At 25.2% G+C, this 19,184-nt stretch overlaps 2 protein-coding genes across 4 annotated transcripts; both read left to right on the top strand.

Moving 5' to 3' along the window:
- On the top strand, positions 1-6,938 carry LOC126908659 (uncharacterized). The gene is made up of 10 exons (XM_050690933.1): positions 1-294; positions 906-1,102; positions 1,690-1,793; positions 1,877-2,068; positions 2,135-2,277; positions 2,341-2,485; positions 2,560-3,919; positions 4,017-4,208; positions 4,486-4,837; positions 4,921-6,938. The coding sequence occupies exons 2-10, from the start codon at positions 931-933 to the stop codon at positions 5,780-5,782; spliced, it is 3,522 nt and encodes a 1,173-aa protein (XP_050546890.1). The 5' UTR covers positions 1-294; positions 906-930; the 3' UTR covers positions 5,783-6,938.
- Positions 6,939-11,451: 4,513 nt separating this feature from the next.
- LOC126907007 (Krueppel homolog 2) lies at positions 11,452-18,702 on the top strand. 3 transcript variants are annotated; one of them, XM_050687990.1, is made up of 5 exons: positions 11,452-11,553; positions 11,740-11,901; positions 16,498-16,679; positions 17,388-17,455; positions 17,931-18,702. In XM_050687990.1, exons 2-5 carry the CDS (start codon positions 11,753-11,755, stop codon positions 18,285-18,287), a joined length of 756 nt encoding a protein of 251 aa, XP_050543947.1. In that variant the 5' UTR covers positions 11,452-11,553; positions 11,740-11,752; the 3' UTR covers positions 18,288-18,702. The 3 variants fall into 3 exon arrangements, with proteins under 3 accessions (XP_050543947.1, XP_050543946.1, XP_050543945.1); XM_050687989.1 differs by having other exon boundaries at positions 11,463-11,592; XM_050687988.1 differs by having other exon boundaries at positions 11,487-11,676.
- Positions 18,703-19,184: the final 482 nt, after the last annotated feature.

Raw genomic sequence — 19,184 nt, forward strand, 5'->3', positions numbered from 1 at the left:
TCGCTGCTCATTTGTTTTCATAAACGCACTAAAACGAGGCGTCGTGACATTAGCCTCAGTGCTATTATTTACTTTTTATATTTTTGTTAATAAGTGCGTTTTTTTTTATACATTTATGTGATGACAGTCGATGTTTAGAATTTTATCTTTTTATTACGATGTTAATTTTAAGTTTGACGTTAACAAATTTAATGGCCTTGGTGTAAAATACTATGTAATTAATCTTTTATTTCTGTATCAATGTGTGCATTTTTATTAAAAATGAAAATACAGAAAACGCCATTATAACACTATGTAAGTATTCAAATTTACACTGTCTTATTTAAAACCAAACTACTCAAATAAGTTTATAAAGTTTGGTAGCTCTTATTATTTTTTATTATTAACACTACTTGTTTATCTCGATTTATTAAAAATACTAACAGGCGATTTAAAACCTACTTAAAATATAATGCTACTCCCTAATTTAATTTAATTTCATGAAATATCTATTCAAATTAATTAACTAACTTCTATGTCCACTATAAACCACACTAATCGTGGGAAAAAATTGATTTTGACCGATAAATAGTTTTCACAAATCAAATTTTTTCTTTCATTATACCATGTAATATGTTTAATCATAATAGTAAATGCATTAATTATTGAATATAGTCATGGCTATCGGGAAGGTAAATAGATTCTTTTACTGAAGTGTTTATGATGCGTGAGTAGGACGACGAAAGATCAATACGAGATAGAATGATGACGTAGGGAGCGCTTCCCGTTACGTCACAACTCGTGACCGGGTCATAGTCATGACCGTGTACAATTATTAAAACATATAAACTGAAGTGTTGCAGCATCAGTCATAAAACGACGACATGATAACATTATATTACAACAATATGTCGTTGAATTCACAGACGCAATCCTGTGGTGTGCCTGGCCATGGCCATGGATAGGGCCGACCGTCTAGCCCGAAGTTTGGAATTAGAAAAGGCATACGTTCACGACGCATATCAAGATATGTACCAACCCACTACACATAAGACTAAACCGTGGCCGAAAGTCACCCAATTTTTACATGATTTAGAGCCTGGGTCACTAGTATGCGATATCGGTAAATTTAAACAAATTACACACACTGTATCGAATCATTTATACTGTTTGCTGCACGATTATTTTGATTTTTTAACGAACGTAAAAAAGATTTGAAAGTCATTAAATTTTAATTTTTCAATTAAACTTCAAACGCAATTACTGCATATATATACAGATAAATGTTTATATAATATAAATGTATAAATAAATGACTACTTTTAATCTGGGTTTTATCATTTTAATAATTTATAATTTTAATAAAATAAACAATTTTTAGTCATTTTTATAGGTTTATAAAAAAGATTTAATAGCTTAATATTGAAATATATTGAAATTTTGAAAATACGATTTTTCCTAATTAGTTTTCGGCAATTCAAAGAGTTTTTCCATATATACTTGATTAAATTTTTTAATTCAGAAATTTTTTTTGATAATATCTTAATCATTTTTATATAAGATTCTCTAATTTTGAAAAAAAGATTAGTTCTTAGTTATCTGCTTTAGTTATAATGTACAAAATTAATGTTCAATAGTCATTTTACCATACTCACCTTAAAAAAACATTGTTTAAAAATTATAAACTAAACTTGGCTGAATATTCTTTAGGCTGTGGTACAGGCAAATATCTATCAACTAACCCGAATGTATTCAAAGTCGGTGTTGATCGTTGTATGCGATTAACCGAAATAGCTAGAAGTCAAGGTAGCGAAGTTAGTATCGTTAATCATGAAAATCAATGAATTTAATTGTTAACTAAAACATAAATATTATTGTCTTTTGTCGGATACTGCAGGTTTTAGTTTGCGACAATCTAACTTTACCATTTAAAGATTGTAGCTTAGATGCTATTCTATCTATCGCTGTTATCCATCATTTTTCTACTGCAGAAAGAAGAGTGTGTGCTTTACGTGAATTAGCCAGGGTATTAAGAATTGGTGGCCGTATTATAATAACCGTTTGGGCTATGGAACGCCGTCATAGAACAGTAATTTATAAATAATTTTCAATAAAAAACAACACATAGTCTTAATGACAATAATTAACTGATTAGTTTGAATCTCAAGATTTATTGATGCCATGGTATAAGCCTTGTAGAAATATAGACAGCGAATCAACAGAATTTTCTACTACAACTACTACCTCAGACGATGAATATACCAGTATGAGAAAAAAATCTAACTCGGAATCAATAACGTAAACATAATAAATTACTTATCTATTATAATATTTCATTATTATTTTTATATTAATCAACAGAAGCACAATGTTATGTTATGAAGGAAAGAGTAAACGTAAAGAAAAATCGGACTGGAAAAGGGGTATCACAAGTTCACCAAGTAGTTCCAGTTTATCAAGTCCAGCCAATGAAACTTGCTATAGTTTCGTAAGAAAAGCAATACAGGTTATTTTTATTTTTATAAAACTGTTTAATTTATAATTTTAAAATATGTTCAAAATTATCTCACTTTTTTACAGAAGCTTGCCGGTTCAGGTAAACGAGGTAAAGTGACGTCTAAGCCATGGTTTGTGGGTTCTTGGTCATCTATTTATGGAATTGAATCACCTCCAATATTGCGATCGGATCCAGAAGGATGTGAAACTTGTATTGAGGATGTACAACATATTCCCATAGAACTCAGAAGAATGGAAGATTCGCCGGATCTTGTACCGCATTTTAAAAAATCTGCTCAAAAATCTAAAAGCTTAGAAACTATTTCAAACGATACAGAACGGCTTAGTATGATTCGATCAAAATCAAGTATACCTGTACTTGAAAAGTCAATACCAACTACGTTAACAAAACCAAAATTAGTAAAACAAAAACAATCTTTATGCGATGAAGATGCTGAAGAAGATAGAGATAAAGCTACTGATATGAAAGACTTAGTAAAAAAAATGCCACAATTTGATGTAGGGAGTGGTTCAAAAAGGTATAGATATAAAAGTAATGAAATCAAACAAAGATCTATGAATGAAGAGCTTATGTCTGTTGAACGACTTAAAGAAAAGGAAATTGTTCAAAAAAATATTCAAAGACAAGCTTCATTGAATGAAGAACTTATGTACAAAACTCGTACACTAGAATCTATAAAAGACACATTACAATTGCTCAAAACAGGATTTACTAAGACCTTCAAAAATCCATCAAGTCAAGTGTCTGGTAATATAAAGAGTGGCCTAAGTAGAATGTTAGGATATAAAGAAGGTAGTGAAAAAATTAATAACGAAAAAAAAATAGAGGCACCTGTTCCCGCTTTGGTGACAACAACATGTTGTGATAAAAGAAGGAGTTCTCGTGAAGATGGTTCTTCTGAAGATTCTTCCAAAGATAGTTTACAAAGTGATGCTAGTGTTGATTCAGAGGATAGTTTAAGTAGTTTAGCATCAGTTATTTTTGTAAATGCTACCATTGGGTCTGACAAAACATGTTCTCCGCCGTTGGTTGACCAACAAGCTCGAACTGCTCCTTGTACACCAACAGCTAAGTCATATAATCAGTACAGGTCATCATCTCATCCTAATACACCAAAAACCAGTCTAGTTCATCCATCTCATTTCAAATTGCCCTCTCGATTCAATTCTCAAAATAGCAATGAATCATATCAACTAAATTTGTCATCAGATCAAACAAATGATGATATTTTACAGCCAATTAAATTATCTCCCGTTAAAACTGCAATTGAAATGAAACTTAAAAGAGAACAAGAAAAAGATCAAGAGGTTGGACAAAGAGATCACGTTTGTGAAGGAGGTGATAGGAACATACAACCCAAAGAAAGAATAAGCGCAGAAAGGTTAAAACAAATCCAAGACTTATTACTAAATAAAACACCTGGTAAATTAATTTATATATAAATATAAAAAATTTACTAACATAAATATTTTAATACGAAAATTTTCAAATAAATTGTTTTTTTTTTTTTTAATTTAAGTAAGTAATCGAAATCGATTACCTAAAGCAGATCGAACATTTTCTGGCTTAAGAGGAAGACACTTTATAAAAACATTGGAAGAAACGTTTAATCCTGAAATAGATGACGTGGACAGTGATGCTGAATCTTCGTCCTCCGACTCAGTCAGCAGTGTTATAAGTGTTGTGGTTGACGAAGAACGCAAGACAGCAGGTAAAATTAAAACTTACCATTTTTTATTTGCATACCTTAGTAAAAAAAAAGGTCAATCAAATAAATTTTAATACAATGAATTAAAAAAAAACTTTTCTAAATATGAATATATTTTTTATTAACATCATCAATGATTTTTAGTTTTTTATAGATAAAAGTAGATATTTCTATTAACCACTTAAAATATTTAATATTAAATATGAATTATGTCACTTTTGTTTCAACGTTAAATAACAATTATTCTGATTTCTCATATGAATTTGTTCACGTTCAATAGACATTCAAGAAGTTCTTATTAATGATATCGTTGAAACTAACAATGGCAAGATTGTTAATGTAGAAAAATGTGCAGACCAAACAGATAATAATCCAAACACAAATCTTACTCGAATAGATCATAATTGTGTATCAATAGAAAATAATGATGGAAATGGCGATCGATCAAATCCAACTAACAGGTGGAGTCTTCAAGAACATCCCAACAAAGGCACTCCGGTTCGAAACAGTCCGAGTCTAGGATCTATTCCAAAACACAAAAAAACTAATAAATGTTCAAAAGATGAACTATCGGATTTACCGGAAACATGGGACGAAGAATGTCAAAAACATTTAGCTGATTTCGCAGAAAGGTACAAGTATCGAGAAATAAAATTTATGAAAAAATCGTGTCGTATTTAACTTAAAGTAATTACCAATAACATTTAATTTTTAGGTTGAATAAAAAATTGAAGGCTGAAATAGATAGTGAAACAAAAGAAAGTAAAAAATTGTTGCATGAAGATGATATGCCAAGCATACCAGAAATTGTAACAACACCGGAACCTTGTGGCTCTGAACAATTATCATTACATCAAACAGAAGACCTATCAGAACTATCTTCAGAAGGACAACCCGAAGACGATTCATTAGATTACCATCGCATTGAAATATTAGCTGGATCTGAAGTTCCTCGTCGGCCTAGTATTTCAATAGAAACACAAGAATCGGTCGACAAAGTGTTTCGGAGTCGAGAAGGATTCAGATCACGACATTATCGTCAGTCTATTGACTCAGCCGAAGAAGGTCGTCGTGCATCACTTGAATTAGAGAATGATTCAAAACGAGATACAGTATCTAGCAGTCAAGCTTCCCTTCTTCGTCCTGGCAACTCATTAGAGTCAAACGATACAGCTGACACACATACTACAACACAGAGTATGACTTCTCTCACGTCATGGAGTGATTGTAGCAAAGATACTAGATTTGCAGATAGACGACAAGCTCGATGTGACGGTCGATCTTCCTCCGAAGAAACGGATCCCCGACGGACAGCCGTACTTGTTCGGCAGCACGCAGCTATTGAACCACAAGAAACGCTTAAAAGTGACGACACTAGTCTTTCCACCTCACAAGAATCATTGTCTGAAAATAATGGTGGTTCAATAACTTTTCACCGCTATTATCATGTATTCAAAGAAGGTGAACTTGACCAATTGATTGAAAAGTATGCTGATAATTTACACATAATATCTTCCTATTATGATCAGTCCAACTGGTGTGTAGTTGCTGAAAAAGTACAAGTATGGACTATATAGAAATAATAAAATCCCTATAATTGTGCAAACTTATCAAAAAAAAAAAAAAGTAAGACTTTCTTTTTAACTAAAATAATGTATGTCAATGATTTTATTTCTTAAATTTTAGATAAAAAGAAAATTTTTCAAATGATTATTAACTAATGGAATTAATAATGTAATTACAAATTTTATTTCTTGGTATATTTTGAAATTTTAATGTTATGATATTGACATATTCTTATTTAAGTGAAACAGTTTCAACTCCGTGTCAAATAGTAGTGTATAACTTAAAAGTATTCAATATTTATCTATTATAAGTGTGGTAACAAAAATAATATTCATTTTTAAATAACTGTTAATTTTAAATTCAAGTAATCAAAAGAAACTGTTTGTTTTCAAAATAAAATAAGTTAAAATAGGTGCTAATATATGTTTAATTTTAAACTCAATCGTTCAAATTGACTGATATCGAATAAAAAAATTATCATAATAGTTAATATGAATTACTAAAATTAACTTTTATTGATATAACAATTTTTCACGTAGCGATATTATTTAAAAAGATAATTTTCAGTACAAAACTAATAATAAATAACAAAGTCACAAAATGATTGATAATATTTAGTTGAAAAAATCAACATTTTCAAGAATAATAACATTTATCTAGTATATAATGTATTCAATATTTTTATAAATGAACATTAATATTTTTATGTTAATGCTTTATGACAACTTTTCATTAATTTATAGAACATCTTTTTTATATAATAAATCATTGATTCAAAGCGTAGTTAAAACTAATATACTTTGAATAGTTTTTATTTTAGATTATAAAAGAACTATTTAAAACATGATACTGATCTTTTTTATGGGCCAAACCATTTCTTAAATCTTTTTATACATTATTGTTTAGTGTTATATTGTTTCATAATTTTTACTGTGAAATAAAAACTATATAAGCTTGCGGAATTTACAAAAAATTCATGTCGTTACTATAAAATTTATTACCAAATACTTTTCATTATTTAAAATTATTTGAAAAAATTTATTTGAATATATAAGTCTTCCAAATTAAATAATTAGATCTGTTCTTTTAAAATGTTTTCCAAATAATGGAATTTCTTTTAAAGGTTCAATATAAAAAGTAAAGAATCAAGTTGTGTAAATTTATGTTGTGTCTCACATATTTACGATTTACGGTTATTAAAAATTAAGAAAAAAAACTGCCATTAAGTTAAGTTTGTTACGTTATAAAATTTAAAATAATTTATACAATTAAGTATATAAATATTATGCATTGATGATTTTTAAATTAATTTAAATAAATGACTGTTATAGTATTTAAAGTTAGTCACTGAACTTTTTCTTATGAATTTTTATAAAAAAAAATTCAGTTTTTAGTAATTTGTACTGATAACAAATTGATTTAAAAATCATTGAAAACACACACTTTTAAACTCAAATATATTTATTGTGTTCTAAAAGCTGTCTCATTTATACCAATGCGTTTTTGAACATGTTGAAAACGTATGTTTTAGATTTTTAAATTACATTTCACTCTGACTAAAATTTTTATTTAAAAAATGTTATTATTAACTATATTAAGTTTAAGATTGTTCAATTGCTGTTTCTCATTGTGTTGTTCAAAAATACTCTCTAATAGTGGAATTTTTAATTTTGTATAGATTGTATATGTATACAGAGTGAAACACATCTAACTGACGACTCTTATAACTATGAATGCAATTAACATGGTGGTGTAATAACGTAATAACGTGTAATAATATATAAATTATCAAAAAGAAAAAATTACATCAAAATGTTAATTGAATTAATTTTTAGAGTTATCAATTATATCTGATCACCTGTGTAACACATAGATTATTTTCTGTGATTAACTATTATAAAAAAAAAAGTATTATTACATTATATTATTCTAATTTTAATAGTATAAAATGCTAATGTATTCTTTTATTAATCCAAAGTATGGGTCGGTATAGCAAAACAAAGTGGTTAATTCAATTTCTGTACGCTCAGGTGTAATTATAATTAATTCAACCATAATTCAATCAGTTATGTTAATTTTTAATAACACGATTCGTTTATAATTTGGCTGTCAATTTTTTTTTGTGTATAGCAAAAAATGTTTTTTTTTATTGTATTTAAATTATAATTTAATTATTATTAAATACTTTTGTTTATATATGAACGAATTTATATCTTTGGACTGTATTTGATCTATTAATTTATTATACTTAGTGTTAATTCATATAGGTTTTTTAAAAATAAATAAATAAGATCTAATGTTTTGTTTAATGAATTTGCTATTGTATTCTTCATTTTTTTGTTTTTGGACAAATAATGTTTAAATACAATCGTAATATTAAATAATTTTTTGGTGATTTATTACTATATACAAGAAGATTGATTTATCATGGGACTATTAAATATCTCTTAATAATAATAATTATTAATTTTTCATCTTTTACGTGATTAAATATTTTTTAAGTTCATCCCTTATGCCTTATCAGATACGAAATTTATATCTATTTGAAAACATTACTTTTTTTAATATTGTGTAAACTTCCCTCATTCTCTATAAATGGGGAAAATCTTCAAAATAATTACAATTTTAGATATCACAAAGTGTTGTTATTAATTTTAATTTTTGAATAAAATTGTAATCATTTTTTTGAAAATCTATGAATCAATACAAAAACAAAATTTTTATTTTGACTTTTCCTACTCATATGAAGAGTTAAAAAAAAAACATTTAAATACAAATTAATATCTTTCATGTTATAAAATAGTATCGTCCTAAAAAATATTTAACGACACTTAGAGGTCCATTTAATACTTGGGGGTCTTGGTTAATATAGTAATAATTGTTTTTTTACTACTCATAAATTGAGGAATAAAAGCAGAAAAATTAAATTATTCTTCATAATTACTATTTTAAGGAAAATGTATTGATCAATAATAAAATAACCATTCTATATATAGTCATAAATAGATGGTTTTACATTGAACCCATTTTAAACTCATAACTTAGAAACTAAATCGTGATTGTATATTAACTGCAATAACAAAGCAAATAAGTAAAATAGAGAATTTAAATCTCTAAAAAGAACTAAATATGTACAACTTAAGCACATATTTAGTAATTAATAAAATGTTTTACTAAAATGTTATTAAAAAAAATTATGAAAAAAATGAAAGAAATGAGTACAAAATAAGTAAAATCTTCCTTAAAAACTAAAAAAGACCTAAATATTCAATTGGAATTTGTTGTAGTATGAAACAATTTGTGTCAAGGTGGCACAAATTTAGCGATTTTTTTCAATAATTTGTCAATAGATCACAAATCATATCTAATTGAAGACATTGCCTTCAAAAATATAAAAAATTCCCTCATTTCCTGTTTATAGAAAAAAATTACATATTTTAATATTTTTTGAAAAATTAAAGAATAAAAATATTTTTTTTAATAAATACCTAAGATATTTCCATTTCATTTTATTTAAATTTTTTTTGGAAATCTAACCCTTTATCTGCTTACAAGGAAGCTTTAAAAATAGCAATTATTGCATAAACAGTTTTTCCAACTTAACTTTACACTAACGCGCTCTTTCTTCACTCTATTTTAAATATGTTAATAACTTCCGAGATTCTATTTCAAAAGTTGATATCTTTCAGTCATTTTCTTAATGAGACCATTTTTTATTTTATGATCTAGTTATAGTAATAAATCAAAAAATATCAAAAATAATTTTTTTAATTTATTTATTATTTTAAGAGAAATCAAATAGATTATATTAAAAATACCACACCGTATACAAAAACTTTATATCTTTATATAATTTCTCTATGAAATTACAATTAATTAAATATCAATTTCATTTTTATAGTATGTATTTATTTATGTATTGCATTAAAAAATTGTAAAATTTTTGATCAGAAAATAATTAAGGAAATAAGAATTGATATTTCTTCTAGAATGATTTAACGATTTCTTTTAAAATTTAAACAATAGTTATAGATTTGCATCACTATTATTTCTTATGGCAGTGATTTTAATAACTAGCATCTATGATAATATATATATATATATACAGGGTGTTCAGTAAGTCAGGAAACGGGTTTCTATTGTTCTCATTGTTTGTAACAATGAGAACAATAGAAACCCGTTTCCTGACTTACTGAACACCCTGTATATAATTACTTACAGAATAAATACAATTTAAACAATTTTTTTTTTTTGTGGTTATCTTTAGTTACACATTTTTCTTGAATTATTAACTATGTAATACTTACTTAAAAATACTCACTTAGAAACTTATGGATCCAAGCCCGCAATATATTGACTGCGGTTTTCACATTAATTAATAATATTTCAATTTTAATACTTTCTTTGTTGTCACAAAAAACAAAGCATTAACTGAGGTATAAAAAAAATTAATTAGATAAAAATATATATTATTATATTATACATACATAAATATAATTTAGAAATTTATAATGGGGGTTAAAAATATCACACTATATATCAAAAATTTAAATAATATATGACTTTGACAATTGATTTTTAAAAAAACGATTTTCTGTGGTATTATTTTTCTAGGTAATTTTTTACAAAACATTCTTTTTCCAATTGTTTTATTTGTTATTCGTATCAAACTAATAGTTTACTTTTTTTCTTCTTTGTTTATCAAATTGAAAACTAAATTTGCAAAGTACTTCCGTGAGCATTAATAATATTTTTTAAATCTCAATGAAACTTTAATGAGATTTTAATATCTCATTAATTAATTATAACAAGTGTTAATTTTATTTTATTAATAATTTGTTAAACTATCATTATATACTATGATCATTAAAATTTAATAACCACAGCTTAAAAAGACAACACTATTTAAGGATTTATTAATTTGGGTAGTATTTTATTATTTTGTCCTATGGAGGTAGTACTTGATAGTATCATATATTGTGTATTAAGTTTATGAAATTACTATACTATTGTATTTTCATATAAAGATATTATCTTTATTAAAATAGTGCCCCAGTATCTGTGTGTAAATATTAATCTTATGTTTGCATAATCTTTGGAATATAATGTTGATAAAGGCTTATTTGTTGATACTTTACGTGTGATAGACTTTAACTTACGAAATTCTGCAATGTGTTATGAATAATTAGAAAAACATTTGGTAAAATTTTGAGTGCTTGCATAATGTAATAAAATTACTTCTCATGGGATTAATTCATCAAATATCAGCCGAAGCCTGAAATTAATCTCTAAGTATACTGTGTCGTAAAATGTTTTTAATTGTATGTAATTCAATATTTATTTAATAAACTGAATTCTTCTATTTTTAATTATTTTTCTTTGTTTTGTAAGTTATCTTTTTTTGTATTTATCTGCCCCTGGAAAATTTTCACCCTAAGTGGTTATTTGAGTACTTAAGCCGACCCCGAAAACAAAGCTTACTACTGGGCTATTGTTCATAATTTACACCATTGATAAGTTTTTCAAGTTTTTAGGTTGGAAAAATTTACAACAAACAATTTAAAAAGTTTTTAGTTAAACATTTAGTTGTTTAATTTAATAAAATAAAATAACGTATTATCATATTAAAACTTTTCTAATATTGGCTACACTGTATAATTTCTGAAGTGGCCGTCCTTAAAAAAACAGGTTATCATTATTTCTTCAGAAAAGTTTCTTTTTTGATTGTCATCAATTCATTTTTACATTAATTATATATCTACATAAAAATCATTAATTTTGAGTAGGTGCCATATTAAGCGTTATTTTATTTTTTTTTTTAGTGAGTAATACTTAATAAATTTTTATTTTTAATTCATAATCAAAATTTAAATATCTACTGTTCATAACTTTAAAGTGTCTAGTTGTAAGCTATAATTTTTTAGCTTATGTATTATATATGTTCATCAGTATTGTATGTTTTTTACAGATCATAAAAAGAAATGGCTGAAGGTGATGATAATGATAGAAGACCAAAAGGAATAGAATGTCTTAAACAACATATTGTTACGCATAAAGTTGAAGTAACATTATGGGCCACTAGATTAGCAGCAATTATTTTTACATTTGCTTACCTAGTACCTCTCTTTTGGTAAGAAATTAAAAATAATTAACTGGTTAATCTAACTTTTTATATATTAATTTTTTAAAGCTCTAAATGTACTTAGTATATATTCTAATAATATGTATGAGTAGTTCAATGTTTTCATTTTGATTGTAAAGATACTATCTAATTAAAGTTTTATACTTATTAATATTTAGCTATAAACTTTATGGTAAATGTGTTATATCTGTAGAATATAAATGAATATTATAACATGCAGAATTGCAATTTTTTATCATTTAGATCTAAAAAGGTGGATGCAATAAAACAGATTTTGTTAACAACCACCTCTACTAAATTTCTAAATTTTTAAGCGTATGTTTATATTACCTATTTAGATTCCTTTTTGGTACAATATTATCTCAAAGGTGCCACATATTCCTATTATAGACACTAGAATTATAGGAAAACTAAGGTCTAGAGTTTTTTTTTTTTTTTTTTTTAGTAACTTTGAATTCTGTTAGATTTACATACTAATTCCTTGGTAGACAGTAAAAAAAAAAAAAAATTATTAGTTTTGTTATTAACTTCAAATTTATCAACTTTTTCCAAAATCAATACCAAGTATTTAATATTTTAAAGTCTTTAAATAGATGATATTTAATTCATTAGTTACCTTAAATTACAACACAGGGTAAAAAACTTGTACAATAACTTCCTAATTATTTATTTAAATTGTTTTATACTTTATATCACTTAAAGTTAGAAAGAGTTTATTGCCCTGAATTGTTATAAAATAGTAACAACATTCAATAAATATACTTCTAAAATATTTTTTTTATTCATATTGTAAAAATAAAATAAGTGGTAGATTAACAGTGAGTGAGGGTCTAGTGGTCTGAACTGCACTGATAAGTATTATGTAATATTTTATAGGGTAAAACTCTGATGAATTTCAACATATTCTTTAACCCCTTCCCCCACTCAAAGAAAAGTCTGAAAGACCATCACTGAATAAATGAAACTCTTATGAATATTTTTAAATAATTTCTTGAAGAAAAATTAATTATTCAACAATATATTTCTGTTAGGCTTCCTCATTAAAGAAATAAATTTGAATAACCTGTTTTTTTTTTTTTTGTTTTTACTAATAATTGGTAGCCATTGATGTAATTTATATAGGAGAACCATAGAGGATAAAACTCCTACAAATCAATCAGTCTTGCGAAGTAGAGTATTAAGCTTTAGTTACTCATTGAAAAAATTTTCAAACTACACCAATATTTTTTGTTCAATTACTCAAAAAAAAGTTGAGGGACACATACACTTTATTCTTTCTTGACTACAATTTTGGACTATTGTCTACATTCTCATGTAATATAACTAATAGGATTTTTCAAAAAAAATTTGGACGTCATTTTGATGTTTTGGATATTTAATAGCGATGTATCGATATCACAATAAATCAATTATTGATATTTTTGAAATTTACATAATAGTGATTTTGATACCGCTCTGTAGGTACGTCTAAATATTGACGTGAACCGTCATATGCACTGAAAATGTCCATATAAAGTTTAAATTTAATATAAAATCTATTTTTGATAATCCTTCAAATCGATATTGATAAAAATGCGATATTTCAATACAATATTGATATCGAAATTTTATCAAAAAAACGACCGATATCGAAACTATAACGATATTTTAACGTTATCAATCCTTAATGATTAGTGTTTTACCAAATCAAGCCAATATTTTTATATTTGTTTGCTTGTAAAACATTTTTTTCGTTTTTATTTTTCAATTTAAAAAAAAAAACTCAAGTTCAAATCTAATATTCATTATTATCAAACATGTTAGAATTGTTAACAACAAGATCACTTTTATCGTCAATTTTACGTATATTTTCTATATTGACACTTCAAGTCTTATTTTTTATTTTACACTGAGATTCACTCTCTATGGTACCATCAGTTCGTACTAATAAAGTTAATTATTAACGAGTAAATTAGGGGGATAGACAATACAATAATTGTAGTGGTTACAGTACTCTGCATACTTAACTTATGATCAAAAAATCAACATCTTTCTTTTTATCAGAGTCGATTTAAGACCTATATGAGCCCCGGAGCTGATGATCAAAAAAAAAACCAGAAAAACTCACAAGTCACTAATCATGACTAGATTAGTAAAATTCGAGATAGGCTCTTTAAGCTCAATTCGCATCCCCTCCTTGTCCCTCTTAATATGAAATTTCTTGAACATATTCAACATAAATTAAGTATATTTTGGTACAATATTCCATGCAACGTTATATAGCGTATTTTATTTGTATAACTTTTTTTTTATACCACAGAACATTATACATGTAATACATAGTTCATTTTATTGTATAATTAATGTCTATATACTCGAATTTCTTAAAAATATTTTTAATTAATAGCCTTGTAAAAAAAAAAATACCAATATTATATAAGTTACTGATGTAACAATAAGAAAATGGCTACGGCAATGAATTAAATTTAAATCAATTTGCGTAATTGAGTTGTTTTAATGGTGATTATAATTTGTATATATAGTGTTTTAAAATAATTGTTTTTGCAAATTATATGGAAAAAAATGTATAATATTTATTCTTATTATATAGTTTGTTTAACTCTTTTTTTAATTTGAATAAACAAAATAATTCTAAGCCTAAATTAATTATTAATAGAATTAATTTTTTATGCCAAGTTAGAAAGTACTTTTTACTACATTATCTTTGGTTTTTTATCTCGATAAAATGATGAACTCTTGTTTAGCGAATTTTGCTCAATGACATGTAAAAATATATTAGTGAATCTTATTGTTCTCAATGTTAAATTAGTTATGATATTCATAATAAAGTAATTACGAATTGCAACCTTAATATCTTTATTTTAATAAAGATAATTTAATTTGAATATTTAGTTCACCATTGTTTAATTAATTTTACACGAAACGCTATAGAATTATAGAATAAAAAATTAACATGCATATTTACATATCAATTTATTCTTTAAAAAAAACTGACTTTATTAAAAGTAAATAAAAATATTATTTAATATTAATAATAATTAATGCAAAATGAATTGTACTTAAGACGATCAAAATTATATATTTAAATATATTTAAATCGACCACTTTTATAATGAAGATAAAATGAGGGTCAGTAGCGTATTTAGTAGGTGTCAAAGTGAACAATAGTCCAAATTTTAAAAATCCAAACAAATTTAAGGGCATATCATAAAAGTTATTACTTTTACAAAAAAATATCTTTTTATTATCTGAAATTTTTGGCATAGAATGTTTTATATATATTATACCCAGAGCAGAAAAATATTAAATATGCATCAGTAAGTGAGATACACCCACAGAACTAAACTAAGAATTGTATGAAGATGTAATTTTTTTTAAAAAATTTTAGAGAGGTTTGTGAAAACTTTAATTTTATATACCCCTCTAATTACGTTACTATTTAGAGTGATGTTTTTTCGCTTAAATATTTTGAGATCTTATATTTATAATAGTATTTTATTTATTAAAAATATAATTCGTTTTAATTGGTCCACCAGTACACGAATGTCATACCAGACGCGTTAACATTTATCCAGGTAATAATTAAATAATATAATATAGTTTTGTACATTTTGAGGTATATAAATAAAAAAGACCAAATTTTCTGTAAAAATTTGCACAACCTATACGTAGCGTATAGCAGTAATCTATTTTTTAATATAATATATTTGATTTCTAAAATATTAATAAATGACAATGTTGATGCTTAATCCCACTTCACGTTATTGATTAAAATGTATAAAACTGTTGTGTTAAACATTTTATGGAGTAAACATTTAAATAAACTCTTATTAAAATTTGTTTTCACTTCATTCAAAGTTTATGATAGAAAATCTATTTGAAGGAGTGGTGAAATTAGGAGACAATTTGATAATTTCCCTCGAAATTATAGTGATTTTTAAATTATAGTTATTTACCCTTTTTTTACTCATTCATATTTTTATGTATCTTTACTTTAAAACAATTTTATCCTCAAAAAAAATTTTCTTATTGGAGTTTAGAGGTAGAGAACAATGCTTTGGTTTAGGTGTGTACAATAGGGCTGCAACTAGAAAATAATTTGAAGAGTTCGATTAGTTTTTATTTGCCAAAAATTTTTCACGCTGCATCGTTATTTAGAAAAAAAATTTAAATAAGCTAAAAATAAAAGTTATTATAACTAAAACAATTAAACAACGTTAATCATTTTGGTTATGAGTGTTACAACCCCCTAACCCCTCACACGTCGGTTGCGACATTGGTACTCACGATTTTTTTTACAATTTACTGAATACTACTCACATGAAATATTAACACGTATATTTTTTCAAAAAATATTTTATAATCACATCATTTGTTTTCACTTCTCCTACAATTATAAAACAAATAACCTATTTGTGATTCTATTAATGGTACCGTATAAAGTTTATCTTTACTATTAGCAGCAGCTTATAAGAAATTTTATTTATAAGTCTTAGAAATTAAAAAATAAATAATTAAATACGAAGTTTTTTATTCTACTATTAATATAAGAATGTTCAATTTTATTTTTATTTTTTTTTTCAGGAATCCAGCTAGCGCATATTATAGAATATTATTAGCTAATGCAGCTACTAGTGCATTACGACTACATCAACGTCTACCAACAATGCAAATTTCTGTTCAATTCCTTACACAGTTATTCAAAGAAGATAGTTGTCATTACTTACTATACTCACTAATATTTTTATATGTATCACCTAATATTCGTATCCTTTTATTACAATTGAATTGCAATTCTATTTTTAATTTTAAACTAATATCACTATGATGTGTGAATGAAATTTAGACAACATTTTAGTAATGCATTTAGCTATCCAAGGCTAAAACTCTACATTTTATCGAAAAAGTAATTTATTTAAAATTAAAATTATTTCTCAGAAACATATTTTTATATTATCAGAAGACTGTAGAAAATCAGCAGTAAAAAATGGGTTTTATGTACTTCATGTTCCCGAAGGATAGTAATTTACTGTTTAGCAAAAGAGTAAACGATTACAGAAATTTCCAATAATTATTATGTAATAAAATAAATAATATAACAAATCTTTAATATTTTAGTAAAATGTTGAAACATTATAATTTTAAAATTACAAATATACATATTACTGTAAAATTTTAACAGATTCACATTGAATTGTTTTTAATGATAGTGATGTTAATCACTGTCAGATATAATATACATTTTTCCCGACTATGCCACATTCCCATTATACTGGGTTTTTAATTTTAAAGTTGAATAGCTCAAAGAAAAAATATCATGAGAACATTTTTCTTTTTTCCACCCATAAAGAACTCACAAGAAAACTTTAATTTGTGATAGATTTCAATAAAAATATTATTTTTCACATGAGTAGTTAGTCCATTTCAAATTAATACATAAAGATAAAGCATTCCTTAATTCATTATAAATGTAGTTATAATTTTGCCAGTATTTTTATTTTCATTAATACATTTTGCAAGTTATTCGTTGACATTATTGGACGTAAGTAAATATAAAATATATTAACTCATAAAATCATAATTGAAAGATAAAATTTATAATCCGAAGAAAATATAAACATATCATAATTTATGTGTTTTTTAATTTGAATAAATGCTGTGATAACATAAGCTATTATCTATATTATAGCTAATGGCTATGTAATAAAATATTATAATAATAAATTATACATAATATTTAATATAAGATATCAACAGAATAATTAGTAAAAAAAGTTATACAGATGATTGGTTAAAAGAATAATTGTATATGTTTTATTTTGTAGTTTATCTTTTAATTGTGATTTCATGAATTTATTTATCATTTATGTATAATATAACTAGTTAAAAAAAGAAAATTAGTAGTTTTACTATAATTAATTGTACTTGTGGCATAGTTTTTTTTAGTATTATTACTAATAGTAATATAAATGAGTAAAATATTTATTTATAAAATTCTTATCTATTATTTGTTTTAGTTATTGGGACAAAATTCATGGTGGGGAGCTCGTCTATTAATTTCATTGGTAGAATTTCAATCACGCAGTATTCTCCGTCTTATTGCCTTCTCAGAAATTCTGGTTATGCCTCTAACATTGTTTATGTCATTCTTTGGTCGTTCAGGATTATTAACAATTGTATTTTATTATCACTTCTTAACCTTAAGATATGCATCGCAAAGAAATCCTCATACAAGACTTATGTTTGGTGATTTAAGAGTAGCTGCTGAAAATTTTGCAAACAAACCTACTACACCAAGTTTCTTACAATCAGCTATATTATCTGGAATAGCTACTATATGTCGTATGGCACCAACTGTACCACACAGTCAATAGTCTTAAATTGACTCGTATTTGCAGAACTATTTAAATTGCATTTTATTGATGAGTTTTGTCACATAATTCTGTAGATATAGAATTTGGTCGCCTTTATAATCACTATCATTGTAAAAAGAACCAAATTCTTTTTACAATTTTTTTATTATTATTATTACTATAATTATTGTACTTTATTATTGTTTTGGTTCCGGTTTATCTTTATGTGATTGTATGTGTTTCTCTTTGTAAAAATATTAAAATATAATTACATTATTGTAATTTTTGAAAAAAATTATCTTTTTATTCTTCTGTAATATATTAAATATTTACAATTTAAAGTAACTGTATTGACTTAAATACATACAAGTGTGTTTTAATCAACACTTTTTTTGTTGACTAAAAAGTAGTAACAACTATACATTAACAGTTGGAACACAAAAAGTGTGGTATTTTTTTTAGTTTTAATCATAATTAATATTGTTTTTAGAATATATTATCCTTCATGTAAAAAATTATGGCCTGCTTTTATAGTAAAGAATCAAAATATATGTTAACAGATTTTTAAGTAAAATACTGGATAAAATAAAAACTTATTTTGTTATTTAAAATAACTGTAATTTTGTTTTTGTATATTTTTACTCCTTATACCTGAGTATATTTTATTTTTTTGTTTTCATGTATAGTTAGCTCATTAATCATAAAATTTATAGTATCATAGGGAAGGCTTAACTCTCCAAAAATTAAAAATATTTAATACAACATTCAACTCAAATTTGAGTAGAATAACTTTGCCCAGTGTTCAAAAATTTAGAAAATCATGAAAGTAAAATTTAGATTGTTTTATCACTAATATTTAAAAAATTTTTGATACTTTATTTAATCAGAGATTATACATTTATAACTGATTAACACACT

This window comes from Daktulosphaira vitifoliae, unplaced genomic scaffold (genome assembly GCF_025091365.1).
Source record: "Daktulosphaira vitifoliae isolate Bord-2020 unplaced genomic scaffold, ASM2509136v1 Scaffold_5, whole genome shotgun sequence".
NCBI classification, from domain to species: Eukaryota; Metazoa; Arthropoda; class Insecta; order Hemiptera; family Phylloxeridae; genus Daktulosphaira; species Daktulosphaira vitifoliae.

Coding starts and splice junctions, on each gene's coding strand:
- LOC126908659 (XM_050690933.1), top strand. CDS start 931: ATGGCCATGGATAGGGCCGACCGTCTAGCCCGAAGTTTGGAATTAGAA. Junction 2,486..2,559: donor TCGTAAGAAAAGCAATACAG/GTTATTTTTATT, acceptor ACTTTTTTACAG/AAGCTTGCCGGTTCAGGTAA. Junction 3,920..4,016: donor ATTACTAAATAAAACACCTG/GTAAATTAATTT, acceptor TTTTAATTTAAG/TAAGTAATCGAAATCGATTA.
- LOC126907007 (XM_050687990.1), top strand. CDS start 11,753: ATGGCTGAAGGTGATGATAATGATAGAAGACCAAAAGGAATAGAATGT. Junction 11,902..16,497: donor TACCTAGTACCTCTCTTTTG/GTAAGAAATTAA, acceptor TTTTTTTTTCAG/GAATCCAGCTAGCGCATATT. Junction 16,680..17,387: donor ATATGTATCACCTAATATTC/GTATCCTTTTAT, acceptor TTATAAATGTAG/TTATAATTTTGCCAGTATTT.